The sequence below is a fragment of the Salvia hispanica genome, chromosome 3, assembly GCF_023119035.1.
Source record: "Salvia hispanica cultivar TCC Black 2014 chromosome 3, UniMelb_Shisp_WGS_1.0, whole genome shotgun sequence".
Taxonomy (NCBI): domain Eukaryota; kingdom Viridiplantae; phylum Streptophyta; class Magnoliopsida; order Lamiales; family Lamiaceae; genus Salvia; species Salvia hispanica.
Genome location: NC_062967.1, coordinates 13343068 through 13357119, shown reverse-complemented (window position 1 = coordinate 13357119; position 14052 = coordinate 13343068). Strand labels below are relative to the sequence as shown.

Here is a 14052-nt window from a genome sequence, read left to right as displayed (position 1 = left end):
TGAACGTCTATTCCTTTTAACGGTAGTTCATCGCAAGTACTTTATGAAATTGAGCTCAAAACTGATCTCAGTGATCATTAATGAAAGGGAGCAAACCATATTCCACATCGAAGAATGAACAAGAGTTGCAAGCATATATAATGGCTACCCCAACTCCATTAGTATGAGGCCTTTTGGGGAGTACCCCAAGAGCAAAACCGTGAGGGCTTTGCCCAAAGCAGACAATATCATACTGAATATGGAGTTTGGGTGTGCACCACTGAGACCCAATAATTAATTAGTCTATCTAAATATCTAACAGTTTGGTTGAGTTCAAAGCTGTAATTATTGTTAGAGTTCCATTAAAAAACTAATCGAATCGAATCGAATCGAATCTACAAAAAGATTGTTGATATGATGTAGCAACTGTTGATGTTAGAGTTCATCGGAAGTAATTTATGTATTTGTACTAGCAATTTGTGATAACAAAATGTTGATCTAATTCAAGATTTTGTACTCATAGAAAACGTAAAAGGTCACATCGTATTATTGATTTTTCGAACCATAGAGATAAGAGCAAATTTGAGTTCAACGTTATTAGCCTTAATCGTTGGGCTAATAGGTGGTACATTAATAGGCCCATGAGTAAACACCTCTCGGTTAGGTGTGTATTTTAGATCTTTCTCATACCGTTACACGAAGCTCTAGTTATTGTTGAAGGAGTTGAACTAACTACTCAAGGTGTGAGTTGTTTAGACATATTTGCTTTTTCGAGCGTTTCTAGGATGGCAATTGGCTTCAATCTTAAGATTGATTGGCTCTAAAAATCGTGTCTCTGAGCGTGTGTGCATGCACTGCTTGCCCGATTGACACCGAACACGACTAAGAAATCTTCTTTCAACGAACGTTCATATAATGGCAATGGACCTTATTTTGCCTCCCTATTAATAAGGGTGATCACCCAAAATATTCTTGTGTTACATGTGTTTTTTTTTAAAAAAGTGTCACCTAACAATTAGTACTAGACTACTAGTACTACTAATTAGTAGAAGAAAAGTCTGAAAATTATTTTCTCTCATAAAGTCAAGGTTTGATAGTATAATCAAGAAATATTTTTCTTTATTATAATCAAGAAAAATTAAAATAAAAATTATTATATTTTAGTTTCAAAAAACAATAAAAAAACAATAATTTAAATAACAGTCATCCCTAAAATTAATGCAGACTATGATTTTTCAGAATTTGGTGAGCTGTGCTTGTATGTAAGCCCACTGACTCAGCATCCAATGCTATTAAGGTACATTTACTGCATGTGTCCCATTTTAAATTTTATACGCACATTTTTGTCACAAAGGAAATGGTAGGTCACTGTGTCCTAAATGATGATATTTTTGTGCATCCAATTGCATTGAGTACTATAAATAGGGAATATATCTTGTACTATTTTTATACTCACTAGTCACTAAGGTTTCCAATTGAATATCATGGAGTTCAATCTACAACCCCAGAAGGCTGACGCCACCGTGGTCAAAGGAGAAGGCGGCGGTTACTACGCGTGGGCTTCCATAACTCCTGACGTTGTCGGGGCCGAAATCGGCGCCGGCATATTTGTTTTGCACCCACGAGGCTTTGCTTTGCCTCACTATGGTGACACTCGCAAGATTGGTTATGTAATTGAAGGTAATTGCATGAATTTAGTTTAAAATTTAAATTATGGTTTAATTTTTGCATCTTGCCACATGACACCCACAGATTAAACAAATTGGATAAAATTATTGAAAATCAAAATAACTAGGTAAAATTGGCTGGCTTTGAACTAAAATGGAGCCCTGATTTCGGGCCTAAAATCCTTCTCGGGCCAGTTTCAAGTCCAATCAAGGCAGAGATATGTGGTGGGGCTTGGCCCTTTTAAAATTTTAAGGTAGTTTAGTTATTTTAATTCAAATTAAAAATTATAATATATTAATGTTGAGTAATTATTTAAGTTTTAGAGTTACGTTTGTTCCACGTTGGAGATTTAATCAAATGGCGGGACGGATAAAAATAAAGTTTGTAGGAGTTTTATTAAGCACATTATTTTGTAGTGGAATTATTATAAAATAAAATATCGTACAAAAAACTGGACCAATAATATACTACTACTATGCAAGACACTATTTGATCTTTTTTTCATTTATTTTCTATTACACGTTTAAGTTTTAGTACTAATATTTACTTCTTGAAGTACCTCCCCATGATTGCGACCTAGAATATGTTCATGTCCACCAATTAAGTAATTAACTATCAAAATGAAGAAATCTTTTATTTTTTATAATGCGAATTCATCTGCGCCAGCTTAATAAAACCTAAAGATGATTTCGGACAATTTCATAAAATTAATAGTAATAGAGAATAGAAAAAAAATACTACTAATCTTAAGCCCCTTCACCCTGCCCCTGCTCCTGCCCTCTGCCTATGACTAATTAATTTCTATGTCTATGTTATTTCTATTTGTTGCAAGATTAATTTCAAGAAATTTTAATAACAATATTAATTTTGCATGTATGTTTCAAAAGAAATGTTTTAATAAGCTATGAATTGTCTTCTTGGACTCGGCATAAAAGATCTGGCTCTGACACTGATTCCAACATTCGTGAAACAGGAACTCGCGGTTTTTGAACCCTCGGCATGAGCAATTTTTTTCTGTGATTAATTATTTGTTATATATTTCTAAGGTACTTGCACAATGGGAATCATATCACCAAATAGCAAAGAAGAGAAAATCGTAGTGCTCAACAAGGGAGACGCCGTTCCGGTAGAATCCGGCGCCATATCATGGTGGTTCAACGGTGGAGATTCCGATGTCTCCGTTATATTCCTAGGCGAAAGCAGCGAGTCCTACACTCCTGGCCAGTTCGACTACTACTTCTTAACTGGCGCCATGGCCCTTCTCCGCGGCTTCTCCACCGAGTTTATAAGCAAAATGTATGATCTCAACGCCGATCAATCCAAGGAGTTGCTCGAAAAACAAACCAACACATTGGTCATTAAGATTGACAAAGGCATTGAGATGCCTAGAATTTCCAACTGCAAAAGAGAGGAGTATGTCATCAACCTTGATGAGGATTCTCCTCTAGTGGACCGGATTGGGCTTAGCCCGAAATTGGTGAGGCTCGAACCTGAGAGCGCGCTCGATGCTTACTATAGCACGGCGCATCAGGTGATTTATGTTGTCAAGGGTGGAGGCAAGGTTCAAATTGTGGGGCTCAATGGTGCAAGAATGGTGGATGAGGTTGTGGAGGAGGGACAAGTCATTGTTGTGCCTAAGTTCTTTGTTGTTGCAATGATTGCTTCACATCAAGGGTTGGAATTATTTAGTGTCTCCACATCTCCAAGGTATGTAAGGTTTACATATAGTATCAAATGTATATTCTGTGATATTATGTTTTGGTAGGCATCGTCTTATTTAAGACTATGGTTTAGTTTTGTTTTCCTTCGTGGACTTTCTTTTTTCTTGGTACTTGCGATCATCAGATCTCAGTTTGAGGAGTTCATATCCTTTAGTATGTGGGTGCCCTTGGTTTGTAATGCGCTGCAAGATCGATATTTTTGGGATTCTGATATTATTTGGTGATATTGTTTACTATATCTGAGTATGTTGGTTTTTGTTATTACTAGTATTTTTAACTTCACTATTGTGTGTTTAGTGGGCTTTTGAAATTGTTTTGGTTTGTCAATATTCATGGTGGACTATGTTCGTCAATTTAGTCTTGAGCGCTTTTTTCGTTCATCAAAAATAGGGGTTATACAACTATTTTAGCCGTATATTTGGGTTCGAATAAATGTATTTGTTGGGATTTTCATACATAAAGTGATCTTAAGCGGGAGCTTTTAGTTTCGAGGACATATTTTTGTTGTGGTTGTCACATATCGGAAATGTGATGTATCTAACTTAAATATCTAGTGAATTATGCGTATTATCAATTGATTTTCTTTGATATTCCTTTGACATATCAGGTATGCTTAGATCTGACTCTCGTAAAATCTAACAATTTTGTGTTGTAGGCCTACATCCAAGTCGTTGGCAGGGAACGGATCAGCATATAAATCGTTGTCTTCATCTATTTTAGAGATTGCGTTGAATGTGCCTGCTGAGTTGGTGGAGAGACTCAAATTTGAAGAATGCAAGAGTGGCTAGTTTGAAGTTTAATTTTATGCACTCTTGATTGATGCTATAGAATATTTATGTGTGTTGGACTTGATAATAAAACTTAAGAAAATATGAGTGGAATATGTATTTGTGCCTAGTTTGAAGTCTAATTTTATGCACTCTTGAATCTTGATTGATATTATATGATATATATGTGTGTTGTTGGACATGATAATAAAATTTTATGAAAATAAAAGTTTATTATGTATTTGACCCTAGCTTGAAGTTGAATTTTATGCACTCTTGATTGGTGCTATATAAGTATTTATGTGTGTTGAACGTGATAATAAAACATGAAAAATAAAAGTTTTTTCCATAGTTGTCAATTTATAGTATATTTAATCCGTCTCATTAGATTATATATTCATTATATAATATATAGTATGGTTTACTAATTTTAATGACATAAAGAAGGGATTATGGTAGGTATGCCGCCGGGTCCATAACTGTAAACTCCAGGATGGGTAGCTCTAGTACCAGTTCGTAATTGGTGATTACAATTTTAACGGAAGTGAAATCGTAACCAACCTAAAAAGTAAATTTTCGGTTGAGTTTTTTTATCGAATATTCCACATTTTTTTGACTTTCCATAACTTTTATCTGACTTTTCTGATTTGATCTAAGCCAAAAATCATCTGTTACGATTTCAAAAATTGTAGAACTAGAATTGAACCAGTATGTTGTTCAATCCAACATGTGTGAAATAATTATGATTTTAAAATGAAAATACGATCAATCAGGTTTTGATTTAATCATGCATTATTTATAAACAAAGTATATTATAGGGACTAGACAACTTAATGATAAAAGACTTATCATATATTCATATTCTTGTCCTTTTGGATAAAAAAACAAAATTTATCTCATTAGCACTAGACTGAGCCCCCTAATTGAACAAAAATTGGCTCTAGACTAATCCCCTAATTGATTGTAAAAAACAAAATAATTCATTCAATAAATAGTTATTGTGTATATTTCTTGAAATAATAATGTAAATCAAAATGAATATAGTTTTCATATTTCATTCCATCCATAGCTTGCGTTGACTCTTTTGAGGAATCTTTACTTAATTTAAGATACAAAATCATGGTTACACCTAGGGCTGACAATTTTTGACACGACACGATAACACGACACGAACCGGCACGAAATTAATGGGTTTGGGTCAGAGCTTATCGTGTTCGTGTCCTTATCGGGTTGACCCATTAAGGACACGAAAATTTCGTATCGTGTTCGTGTCGAGTTCGTGTTATCCGTTAACAATGCGTGTTCGTGTCGTGTTCGTGTCGTGTTCGTGTTATCCGTTAACACATAATATTTTAATATTATTATTCTTATTAACACATAATATTTTAATATTATTATTCTTATTATTTTCATTTTTCAATACTTATTTTCGTGTCATTAATGGGTTCGTGTCGTGTTCGTGTCGTGTTGACCCGAAACGGTTCGTGTCGTTAATGGGTTCGTGTCGTGTTCGTGTCTGAGGGTAGCGGGTCGTGTTCGTGTTCGTGTTTGAGGTTTTCTTAACGGGTCGTGTTCGTGTTTGTTGTTATCGTGTTCGTGTCGTTATCGTGTCGACACGATAACGACCCGACACGCACGATTTGCCACCCCTAGTTACACCCACGCCTAACGCCTTCTTTTATATGTTCTCATATTATAAATGCTTTGCTTGGATAATTTGATAAAAAGAAACTAGTATAAATATACTGAATTTTATTGTAGAGATTTAAGCTAATTCCATAATCATCAAATCAATCATACGTGAATGAATTTATTTGAGGGTTTAACTCAATACTAGTATAGAATAGGAACTTGTGAAGCCCAAATAACTAATGAAGCATTTATATTGTGGGGATCTATTTATTTAATGTAGACATATAGATATTTAATGTAAAAACACAACAATAGTAGTAGGAACTAATAACTTGTGATAAGACAGACGACTTAATGATAAAAACTAATTAAATTCTCACAGTATCAAATTTGATCTAATGAGCACTAGACCAGGCCTCCTAATTAAACAAAAAATGGCTCTAGACTGAACCCCCTAGGCCCTAACTGACTGTAAAACAAATCAATTTATTCTATAAATAGTTATTGTTAGTACTTAGTATGCATATTTGTCACCATATTTTGGTTTATATCACTTTATTTATTGTTAGTATGTATATTTGTGGACAAATTTTGGTTTATACTATCACTTTGAACAAAGCATCCGAATTATTGAACTTTCGATTTGCTCTAATTTTCAACTGACTAACATTCCAATGAATAGCATCCCCTAGTACCTTCGTTCCACAAGAATATATACTCTTTTTTTTTAGTCCGTTCCACGATAATACTACGATTAATTGATTAGGGTTGAATTTGCGATAATCACGTTGTTTCTAATGGGCCCAATCCATTGTTCCTCGCTGCCGCCTAATATTAACTAAGATTAGTGCCAACTCAAAATTAAAAACTACAATTAGTACTAATTGACCTTTACTATTAATTCACTAATATTCCTTTTTTTAATGTTTTTTGAGACATGACTCGTGATATGTGTCAGCCTAATTTTGAAAAACAGAGTGACTTCCTATTCAAGACTTGGCAATTGGCATGAATTATTTAATTTCAACCTTACATATTTTTCAAATCAACCTTATATTGTGAAAAGTTATTGCCAGTTGGCTTGAATGTATAATTTAATTTTCAGCCTTCTATATTTTCAAATCCTCCATATTATAAAAAGTTACTCCTTGCTGCTTTAATTATCTATTAAATTGGATACGTCAGTCAACACATCTTTATACAACTATATACAACTATAATCGTGTATTGGGTCCAAAAAATTAAAAACTGTCGTGGACTTATTGTAATACCTGCTTAAGTTTTAAGTACTACTTCTCTAGATTTCTCCTTATTTGATATAATTAGTATTCTAATTCAATTGAGAAAGTAATCAGCCCTAGTCGTATTGATAATTTTGACACAACACGAATATCAGATACGAACACAGAACACGTACGAAATTAATGAATTTAAGTCAAATTTTATTAGGTTTGTGTCCCTATCGGGTTGATCCGTACAAACTCAATAATTTTAGATTAGACTCAGGTTGGGTTGAGTTCAGTTAGGATTGAGTTCACTATCCATTAAAAATGATAATTCTATTTTAATTTTTATTTTTTTAAAAAAAAGTATAGTTAAAAAATAAGTACATTTTAACTTTATTTTATTAATGTTCATGTAAGTTAGATTTAAATTATGTAATATCAGATTTTAATCATGTAATCTTAATAGCAGACTTTTATCGTGTAAACCAACAATTTTAGCCATTTTTTCTCTATCAATCTTTCAATAGTTTTTTTAAAAACTCTTTTTTTTCACGAGATTTCTCAAATTTTTCTGATTTCGTGCCAAACTAGCTAACCACCGATTCCAAATACAAAAATATTGAAATCGAAATCGGGCGGGTAGAATCGGTAAATCGAGTACGAATTGGCCAATATAATCGACTAGTCGATCACTATTTGATAACCGGAACTGCCGATCCGGGTCCGAACCATACTAGTAGTTACAATCTCTCCAGCCTATATTGCTCAAGGAATTCAAGGCCCATTAAACTCATACACCCGATCCGTATATTTCAATATTTAATTAGTAAAATATTTGAATTTAATTTTGTGTGATTCAAATATTTAATTTTAATTCATTTTTCGATAAAGGAGGAAGAATATAAATCCCTCTCTCCTCCATTTCTCCACTACCGCACTCTCTCTATCTCTCAGAAACCAAAACACACACTCTCTCTCTCTAAAAAATCAAAATCTGCAATGGCGTCCCCGCGAGAGGAGAGCGTGTACATGGCGAAGCTCGCCGAGCAGGCCGAGCGCTACGAGGAGATGGTCGAGTTCATGGAGAAGGTCGTCAACGCCGGCGACGGCGACGAGCTCTCCGTGGAGGAGCGCAACCTCCTCTCCGTCGCCTACAAGAACGTCATCGGCGCCCGCCGCGCCTCCTGGCGCATCATCTCCTCCATCGAGCAGAAGGAGGAGAGCCGCGGCAACGAGACGCACGTCTCCGCCATCAAGAGCTACAGATCTAAGATCGAGACCGAGCTCTCCAACATCTGCGACGGCATTCTCAAGCTCCTCGACACCAAGCTCATCGGATCCGCCTCCAACGGCGATTCCAAGGTCTTCTACTTGAAGATGAAGGGCGATTACCACCGCTACTTGGCTGAATTTAAGACCGGAGCCGAGCGCAAGGAAGCCGCTGAGAATACTCTATCCGCCTACAAATCCGCTCAGGTTCTTCTCTTCTTCTGACTTATTTCTTAATCTAATTTGACTGTTTGTTACTTTTGATCTATAATTTCGGTATAGTTATAACCTAGATCCCTAATTTTCGTATTGATTGAAATAATTAGGGTTTTGAAGCTCATAAACACTGCTAAGCTATCAAATGTATTGTTGACCTAGATTTGCCTCTCTCTCTCTCTCTGACGAGTAATTACTATAGTTGAATTCCATTAATTTAGTGAGAAAATGCAGTGATTCTGGTTGTTGATTCGTGCTGTGGAGTGAATTTTGTAGCTGTATACCTTATTGTTTGGTAAATTGATATCAATTACTGTCTCAATTATTGACTATCTAACTAATAATTAGGTTTTGAAGCTCAATTGAATTTTATAGCTGTATCTGTCCTTATTGTCCAGTAAAAATTGATATCAACTACTGCAACAATTAGAATTCAATACACTTTGGAAGATTTTAACTGAGCCCGCCTTTTTCATCTGTAGGACATTGCTAATACTGAGCTCGCCCCTACTCATCCAATCCGTCTCGGCCTGGCACTGAACTTCTCGGTCTTCTACTACGAGATCTTGAATTCCCCTGACCGTGCTTGCAATCTCGCTAAACAGGTCTGCAGTTTTACCAAATTACACATTGCTTTGCACTTCCTTATGTAGTTATGTCGAAACCTGTATTGAACGATTTGGGGCTTGATGTTTATATAGGCTTTTGATGAGGCAATAGCTGAGTTGGACACTCTTGGTGAGGAATCCTACAAGGATAGCACCTTGATCATGCAGCTTCTCCGTGACAACCTCACCCTGTGGACTTCGGATATGCAGGTTTGTCGCGATCTCCTCCTCTGCCGGGTGCTCTGGTTTCATTCCTGGTGTAAGAAATTGTTGATTCACGGTGTTGTTCCTCTTTGTTTTGCAGGATGATACTGCTGAGGAGATCAAGGAAGCACCTAAGCCCGACAACGAGTAGAAATGGGTTTTGTGGTTTAGGATTCTCCCGTTCGGGTGATGTTGCTATCATCTCTCTCTACATATTTGTGTTGAAGGAATCAAGAATTGCTGGTTGTAGCATGTAGTTAGGCTAATAGTCTCTGCTTCTTTGGTGATGTCCAGTTTTAGATGGGTTTCTCACTCATGTGCTTGTGATTTCTTATCTTTGACAACTTTCCTAAAGATTGATATTTGGTGTCCTCTTATTTATCTTTTCACAAAAGCAAAAATCATCTATATCTCTATTGTCGTTCGAATTTGGGTGTTTTGTGATTCTTGATTTTGAAATTCAAAAATGTTCTTACTTTAAAGCAATGTGGGCATCTTTGCTGATTCCTTTTTATACAGACAATTAACAGTTAACAGTTGCAATATTAAATTTCATCCTTATCATTTAGGTTGAAACTTGAATTGGCACAACCCCCACTTGGTGTATATTTATTTGTTGTGAATTTTTTATATAACCTAACATTTAAAGCCATTTTCATACAAAAAAAATTAGTTGATCTAATAAATGTTTTGGATATGTTTAAGGCCTATATTATTTTCCAGATAAATGTGGACTATTTTGGTTTCATGAAACTTAACAAACAATTATTTTGATATGTGAATGTATATAGGTTGTCACATTGTCATGTCTCTCATAATAAAAAGTTGAGAACTTTCTTTTTGAAAACTTTACAGTTGTGTTTGGAGTAGGCAGAAGCAACCATAGGTGGTTGTAGTGACCGAGCATGTGAATTACTATTTGATTGATTCTCCACTACATACCAACCTTCATCTATATTTCTATATCTATTTTGAATTAATTGTCAACTAGTATAAAATATTTTGGTTTGTCCCCTAAACATATTTGAGCAACATCAAGAGGCACATAAATGAGAAAATGAGGTTGCTAAGGGACAATCTAGTGGCTTAGTGGGATTTTTTATAATCTTTGGGAAAATCATCAATAATTGAATGGTGTGGAACTTGACAACTCTATTCTAATGGTATGTATAATTAAATTAATAGTATGTCAAATATTTCTACCGTCTTAATTATTTCTTTTTAATTCCATGGATTTCAAAACTGATTAGGTGCGTCAACGGTCAACCACGACGTTGAGACTCTCAATTTTCATCAACAACTAAATGTAGACAAACTATCACTGCAATCAAACAATTTCATCTTTTTTTTTGTCACGATTCAATCTTTGCTTATTTCATAGTATTATATCTCGTTTAAACAAAATCTCGCGCGTCCTATACATATAATGATGAAGGAATGAATGTGTTTTCCATGTTTACAACAAATGATGAATCAAAATAAGCAAACACTCAATTCCTCTGTGCCAAGATTAGACTTGGCTAGGTTGCTGCGTTTGCGTAGTTGTGGTCTTCTGGTCAATCGATGGCTCCTTCCTATGGAAACTCTTCCTTATAGTCAAAAGCCCCCCAACTCGTTGGAACATCGTCTTTGACCGTCTTGGCCCGTGCTCGTGCTTATCCCCCTCCCCGTCCGCCTCCCCATCCGCCTCATCGTGCCCGTCTTCCCCTCCGGTCCTATGCTCGTCCTCGAGCGGGGACGAAGTCGACTTGGTCGACTTGAGCCTAAAGAACGTCGCCTTAGGCGTCCTCGCCTCCATCTTGGGCGTTTCCACACTCGTGTCGAAGATGGACCCCTTGAGCGCCTCAGCCTTCTCAGGGTCCTCATCCTCGTCCTCGTCCTCGTCCCCATCCTCGGCATCGTTAATAAACTTCACCTCATCCATATTGAAGCTAATCTTCCTATCCTCGTCCCCGTTACCGTCCTCGTCGTGTCCGTGGTCCGTGAACATGACGAAGCCGATCTCGTCCTTGTCGTCATCGATCTTGATCTCCGCGGAGGCCAGCGTCAGCATCTGCTTGAGCTGCTTCACGTGCTCCTGCGCGGCCGCCTCGCTGATCCGGAGGCGCTCGTTCTCCCGCGTGGTGAAGTGCAGCGCCTCCTCCTTCTCCGCGAGGCAGTCCTTCAGGAGGGAGTTCTCGTCCCTCGCGAGCCCGGACGCGGCCTTGGCCGCGTTCGACTCGTTTATCGCCTGCTTGAGTATGTCCCGGAGCTTGTACGTCTCCTCCCGGGCCGAACGAGTCATGTTCTCCGCGGCCTTGAGCGACTCCGCGCTCTTGTGGCTCTCGATCTGTGCCAACGCGCGCTCCTCGTCCGCGCGCTTGATGCAACTCATGAACCCGATCTCCTTCGCGTTCCACGCGAAGAGCGTCTCCTCTGTTTCTGCGCGGAGACGCTCGGATGCGGCCCTATGTGTCTCGGCTGCTTCCTTCGCTTCCGCCAACTCCCCCTTCATCCGTTCCACCTCCGCCTCCTTCTCAATCAGCTCCATTTTCGCCTTATTCGCCTCCATCGCCACCTCCTTCAACGCCATCGCAAGATCCTCCATCGCTTTCGCGCTTTTATCTTCCCCCTCCATAGCAAACTTCCACTCCCCCTTCAACACCTCCATCTCATCCGCCAAGCTCTCGGCCTTCGCCACCGCCCTCGTCTCGGCCTCCTGCGCCTTCAACAGCTTCGATTTCAAATCCCGAACCTCCTCGTTGTTGGTCGCCTCTTTCCCAATCCGGTGGCAGAGATCCTCGAGCCCGTCGATCTTCTCGTGCAACGACGCGATCTCGATCTTGGACTCCTCGAGCTCGAACATGGCGGAGTCGAGCTGCCTGGCCATGCTCGACTCCGCCATGGTCTTCCGCTCGAGCTCCCGCTCCAATTCTTGGACCTTGGTCTCTTTCTCCCGCAACTCGCGGAGCTCCTTCATCAGCTGCCCGAGCGAGGCGTCCTTGTCCGCCTCGCCCTGGCGCATACGGCCAAGCTCGGCCTCCAAATTCGCCATCTTCTGGTCTTTCGCCGTGCCTTCGTCGCGGGCGGAGGCCACCATTTTCTTCAAGCTCTCCACCTCCATCAAAAGTTCCTCACTCTCACTATCTTCCATCTCCCTCATCGGTTGCTGCTGCAATGAGACGTCTCCTCTCACACCATGTTTCTACATTTCCAAAACCAAAAGCCTCTCAACATCTTTTTTTCCCCTTTTTACCATAGAGAAAAAAACAGAGCAAATTAATGGAAAAACATCAAATTTGATCAAATTCTGGTCCGTTCCTCAACTTTTAAAATAAGACAGAAGAATCCACGAAATTTTTGTGTTGAAATTAGCAGACAGGAAATTATACGTGTATGTATGTTAAACGATCTCGTGTATTCATACAAAGAATAGTGTCGTTTTGTTGAAAAACGGCTACAAATCCAAATTTGATGTTTTTTCTAACTCATTTTCAAAGTTGCTAGACACACCAGAATCAGAATCATGGTATATTGGTATGTTTCCTTTCACACCATGATTCTACATTCCAAAACAAAACAAAAAAAAACCCTTTTATACATTTCTTTTCTATTTATCATAGATTAATTGTTGGAAAAATCATGAAAACCTACTCAAATTCGATCCTTTCCACAATTTTAAAACTCGGCTAGAAAAAGCATGAATTTTGCCACCGTGGTGAAATTATATCTGATATGACAGCCACTAAATAATACTACCAGTAAGTTAGACGATGTTCGTTTGTTAAAGAATGTCAACAGTACAAAATAAGATTTTTTCCTCCGTGTAATAAATGCAAACAAATCCAAACTTAATGTTTTTTCGACAAATTGTCGGGATGCACTCAATTCGTCAAACTTCACGATTTTTCCGGCAATTTATCGACATAAACAGAAAACAGTTATGCGTGTGATTATAATTTATACCTCGGATAAATTCGAAACGGATTTGAGTGCTCTATTATCAATCTGTGCAGCGATTGCATCTCCTCTGCAGAGCTTCGATGCGAAGATGGATTTCGAAAATATCGATGAATGTCGACCACTCTTTTGTCCGAAATCAACCGATGCTGATCTGGTTTTTTTTCTCACAAGAATCACAACAATTCTATGAGAAAAATGGAATAACAACGAAACCGAAAAAAAGATTCAAACTGAATTTTTTTGACAATATTAAGAATAATCCGAGAAATTCTCTTGATCACACACCACATTATATATGAATTCCCAAAAAAAGACAAAAATATAGCGCCGGTGTACAAGAAAGACTGCGGAAAGTACCTCGATCTTGAACGTGACATTTCTCTGAAATTTCAGCGGCAGATTATTCTCGTTTTTGCTATCTTTAGTAATCAACGAAAACACATCATATTTTTTTCTTCTCGAAGTGAAGATGAGCAAATTAATTGATTATGGAGAAAATTGACTTATGCCAAAAGTGGGAGATTTTGGAAATTGAGGTTTAATGTGGATTTGAATGGGAATGTGAATCTGAACTTGCCAAAATACAAAAATGGGATCAAATAATTGAATTTATTTAATCTTGGTAGATTTTTCGAAGTTTGACATTGTCGTATGACCGCCCAACACGATGTCGTGAATTGTGCTTTTCTATTTGGTAGAATGTGGAAATTAATTAAGCGAGGAGATTAAGGCCATCTTGATTATATTAAATTGGAGTTAATTATTTCTGTGCCGATTTCAGTTTTATATGTCAAGTTGTTAGATTATAGTAGTAAGAATA

The 14052-nt window shown here is 37.7% G+C and overlaps 3 protein-coding genes across 4 annotated transcripts; 2 read left to right on the top strand and 1 right to left on the bottom strand.

Moving 5' to 3' along the window:
* The first annotated feature begins 1442 nt into the window (after positions 1-1442).
* On the top strand, positions 1443-4376 carry LOC125212321 (12S seed storage protein CRD-like). Its single transcript, XM_048112449.1, has 3 exons — positions 1443-1659; positions 2694-3354; positions 4024-4376. Exons 1-3 carry the CDS (start codon positions 1464-1466, stop codon positions 4154-4156), a joined length of 990 nt encoding a protein of 329 aa, XP_047968406.1. The 5' UTR covers positions 1443-1463; the 3' UTR covers positions 4157-4376.
* Positions 4377-7914: 3538 nt separating this feature from the next.
* Positions 7915-9667, top strand: LOC125213856 (14-3-3-like protein 16R). Its single transcript, XM_048114616.1, has 4 exons — positions 7915-8469; positions 8961-9083; positions 9180-9296; positions 9391-9667. Exons 1-4 carry the CDS (start codon positions 7993-7995, stop codon positions 9439-9441), a joined length of 768 nt encoding a protein of 255 aa, XP_047970573.1. The 5' UTR covers positions 7915-7992; the 3' UTR covers positions 9442-9667.
* Positions 9668-10683: 1016 nt separating this feature from the next.
* LOC125211521 (unconventional myosin-XVIIIa-like) lies at positions 10684-13790 on the bottom strand. 2 transcript variants are annotated; one of them, XM_048111351.1, is made up of 3 exons: positions 13590-13790; positions 13236-13383; positions 10684-12474 (listed from the first exon to the last, which is right to left on the bottom strand). In XM_048111351.1, the coding sequence occupies exons 1-3, from the start codon at positions 13607-13609 to the stop codon at positions 10801-10803; spliced, it is 1842 nt and encodes a 613-aa protein (XP_047967308.1). In that variant the 5' UTR covers positions 13610-13790; the 3' UTR covers positions 10684-10800. The 2 variants fall into 2 exon arrangements, with proteins under 2 accessions (XP_047967308.1, XP_047967309.1); XM_048111352.1 differs by lacking the exon at positions 13590-13790 and having other exon boundaries at positions 10684-12517; positions 13236-13495.
* Between the last annotated feature and the right edge of the window lie 262 nt (positions 13791-14052).

Bases quoted from the DNA above. Each gene is read 5' to 3' on its own strand.
- LOC125212321 (XM_048112449.1), top strand. From the start codon at position 1,464: ATGGAGTTCAATCTACAACCCCAGAAGGCTGACGCCACCGTGGTCAAA. The intron at 1,660-2,693 runs GTAATTGCATGA...TATATTTCTAAG, and splicing joins GATTGGTTATGTAATTGAAG to GTACTTGCACAATGGGAATC. The intron at 3,355-4,023 runs GTATGTAAGGTT...TTTGTGTTGTAG, and splicing joins AGTGTCTCCACATCTCCAAG to GCCTACATCCAAGTCGTTGG.
- LOC125213856 (XM_048114616.1), top strand. From the start codon at position 7,993: ATGGCGTCCCCGCGAGAGGAGAGCGTGTACATGGCGAAGCTCGCCGAG. The intron at 8,470-8,960 runs GTTCTTCTCTTC...TTTCATCTGTAG, and splicing joins CCGCCTACAAATCCGCTCAG to GACATTGCTAATACTGAGCT. The intron at 9,297-9,390 runs GTTTGTCGCGAT...TTTGTTTTGCAG, and splicing joins TGTGGACTTCGGATATGCAG to GATGATACTGCTGAGGAGAT.
- LOC125211521 (XM_048111351.1), bottom strand. From the start codon at position 13,609: ATGTCACGTTCAAGATCGAG. The intron at 13,384-13,589 runs GTACTTTCCGCA...AAAAAAAACCAG, and splicing joins ATGTCACGTTCAAGATCGAG to ATCAGCATCGGTTGATTTCG. The intron at 12,475-13,235 runs GTATAAATTATA...TTGGAAATGTAG, and splicing joins CCGTTTCGAATTTATCCGAG to AAACATGGTGTGAGAGGAGA.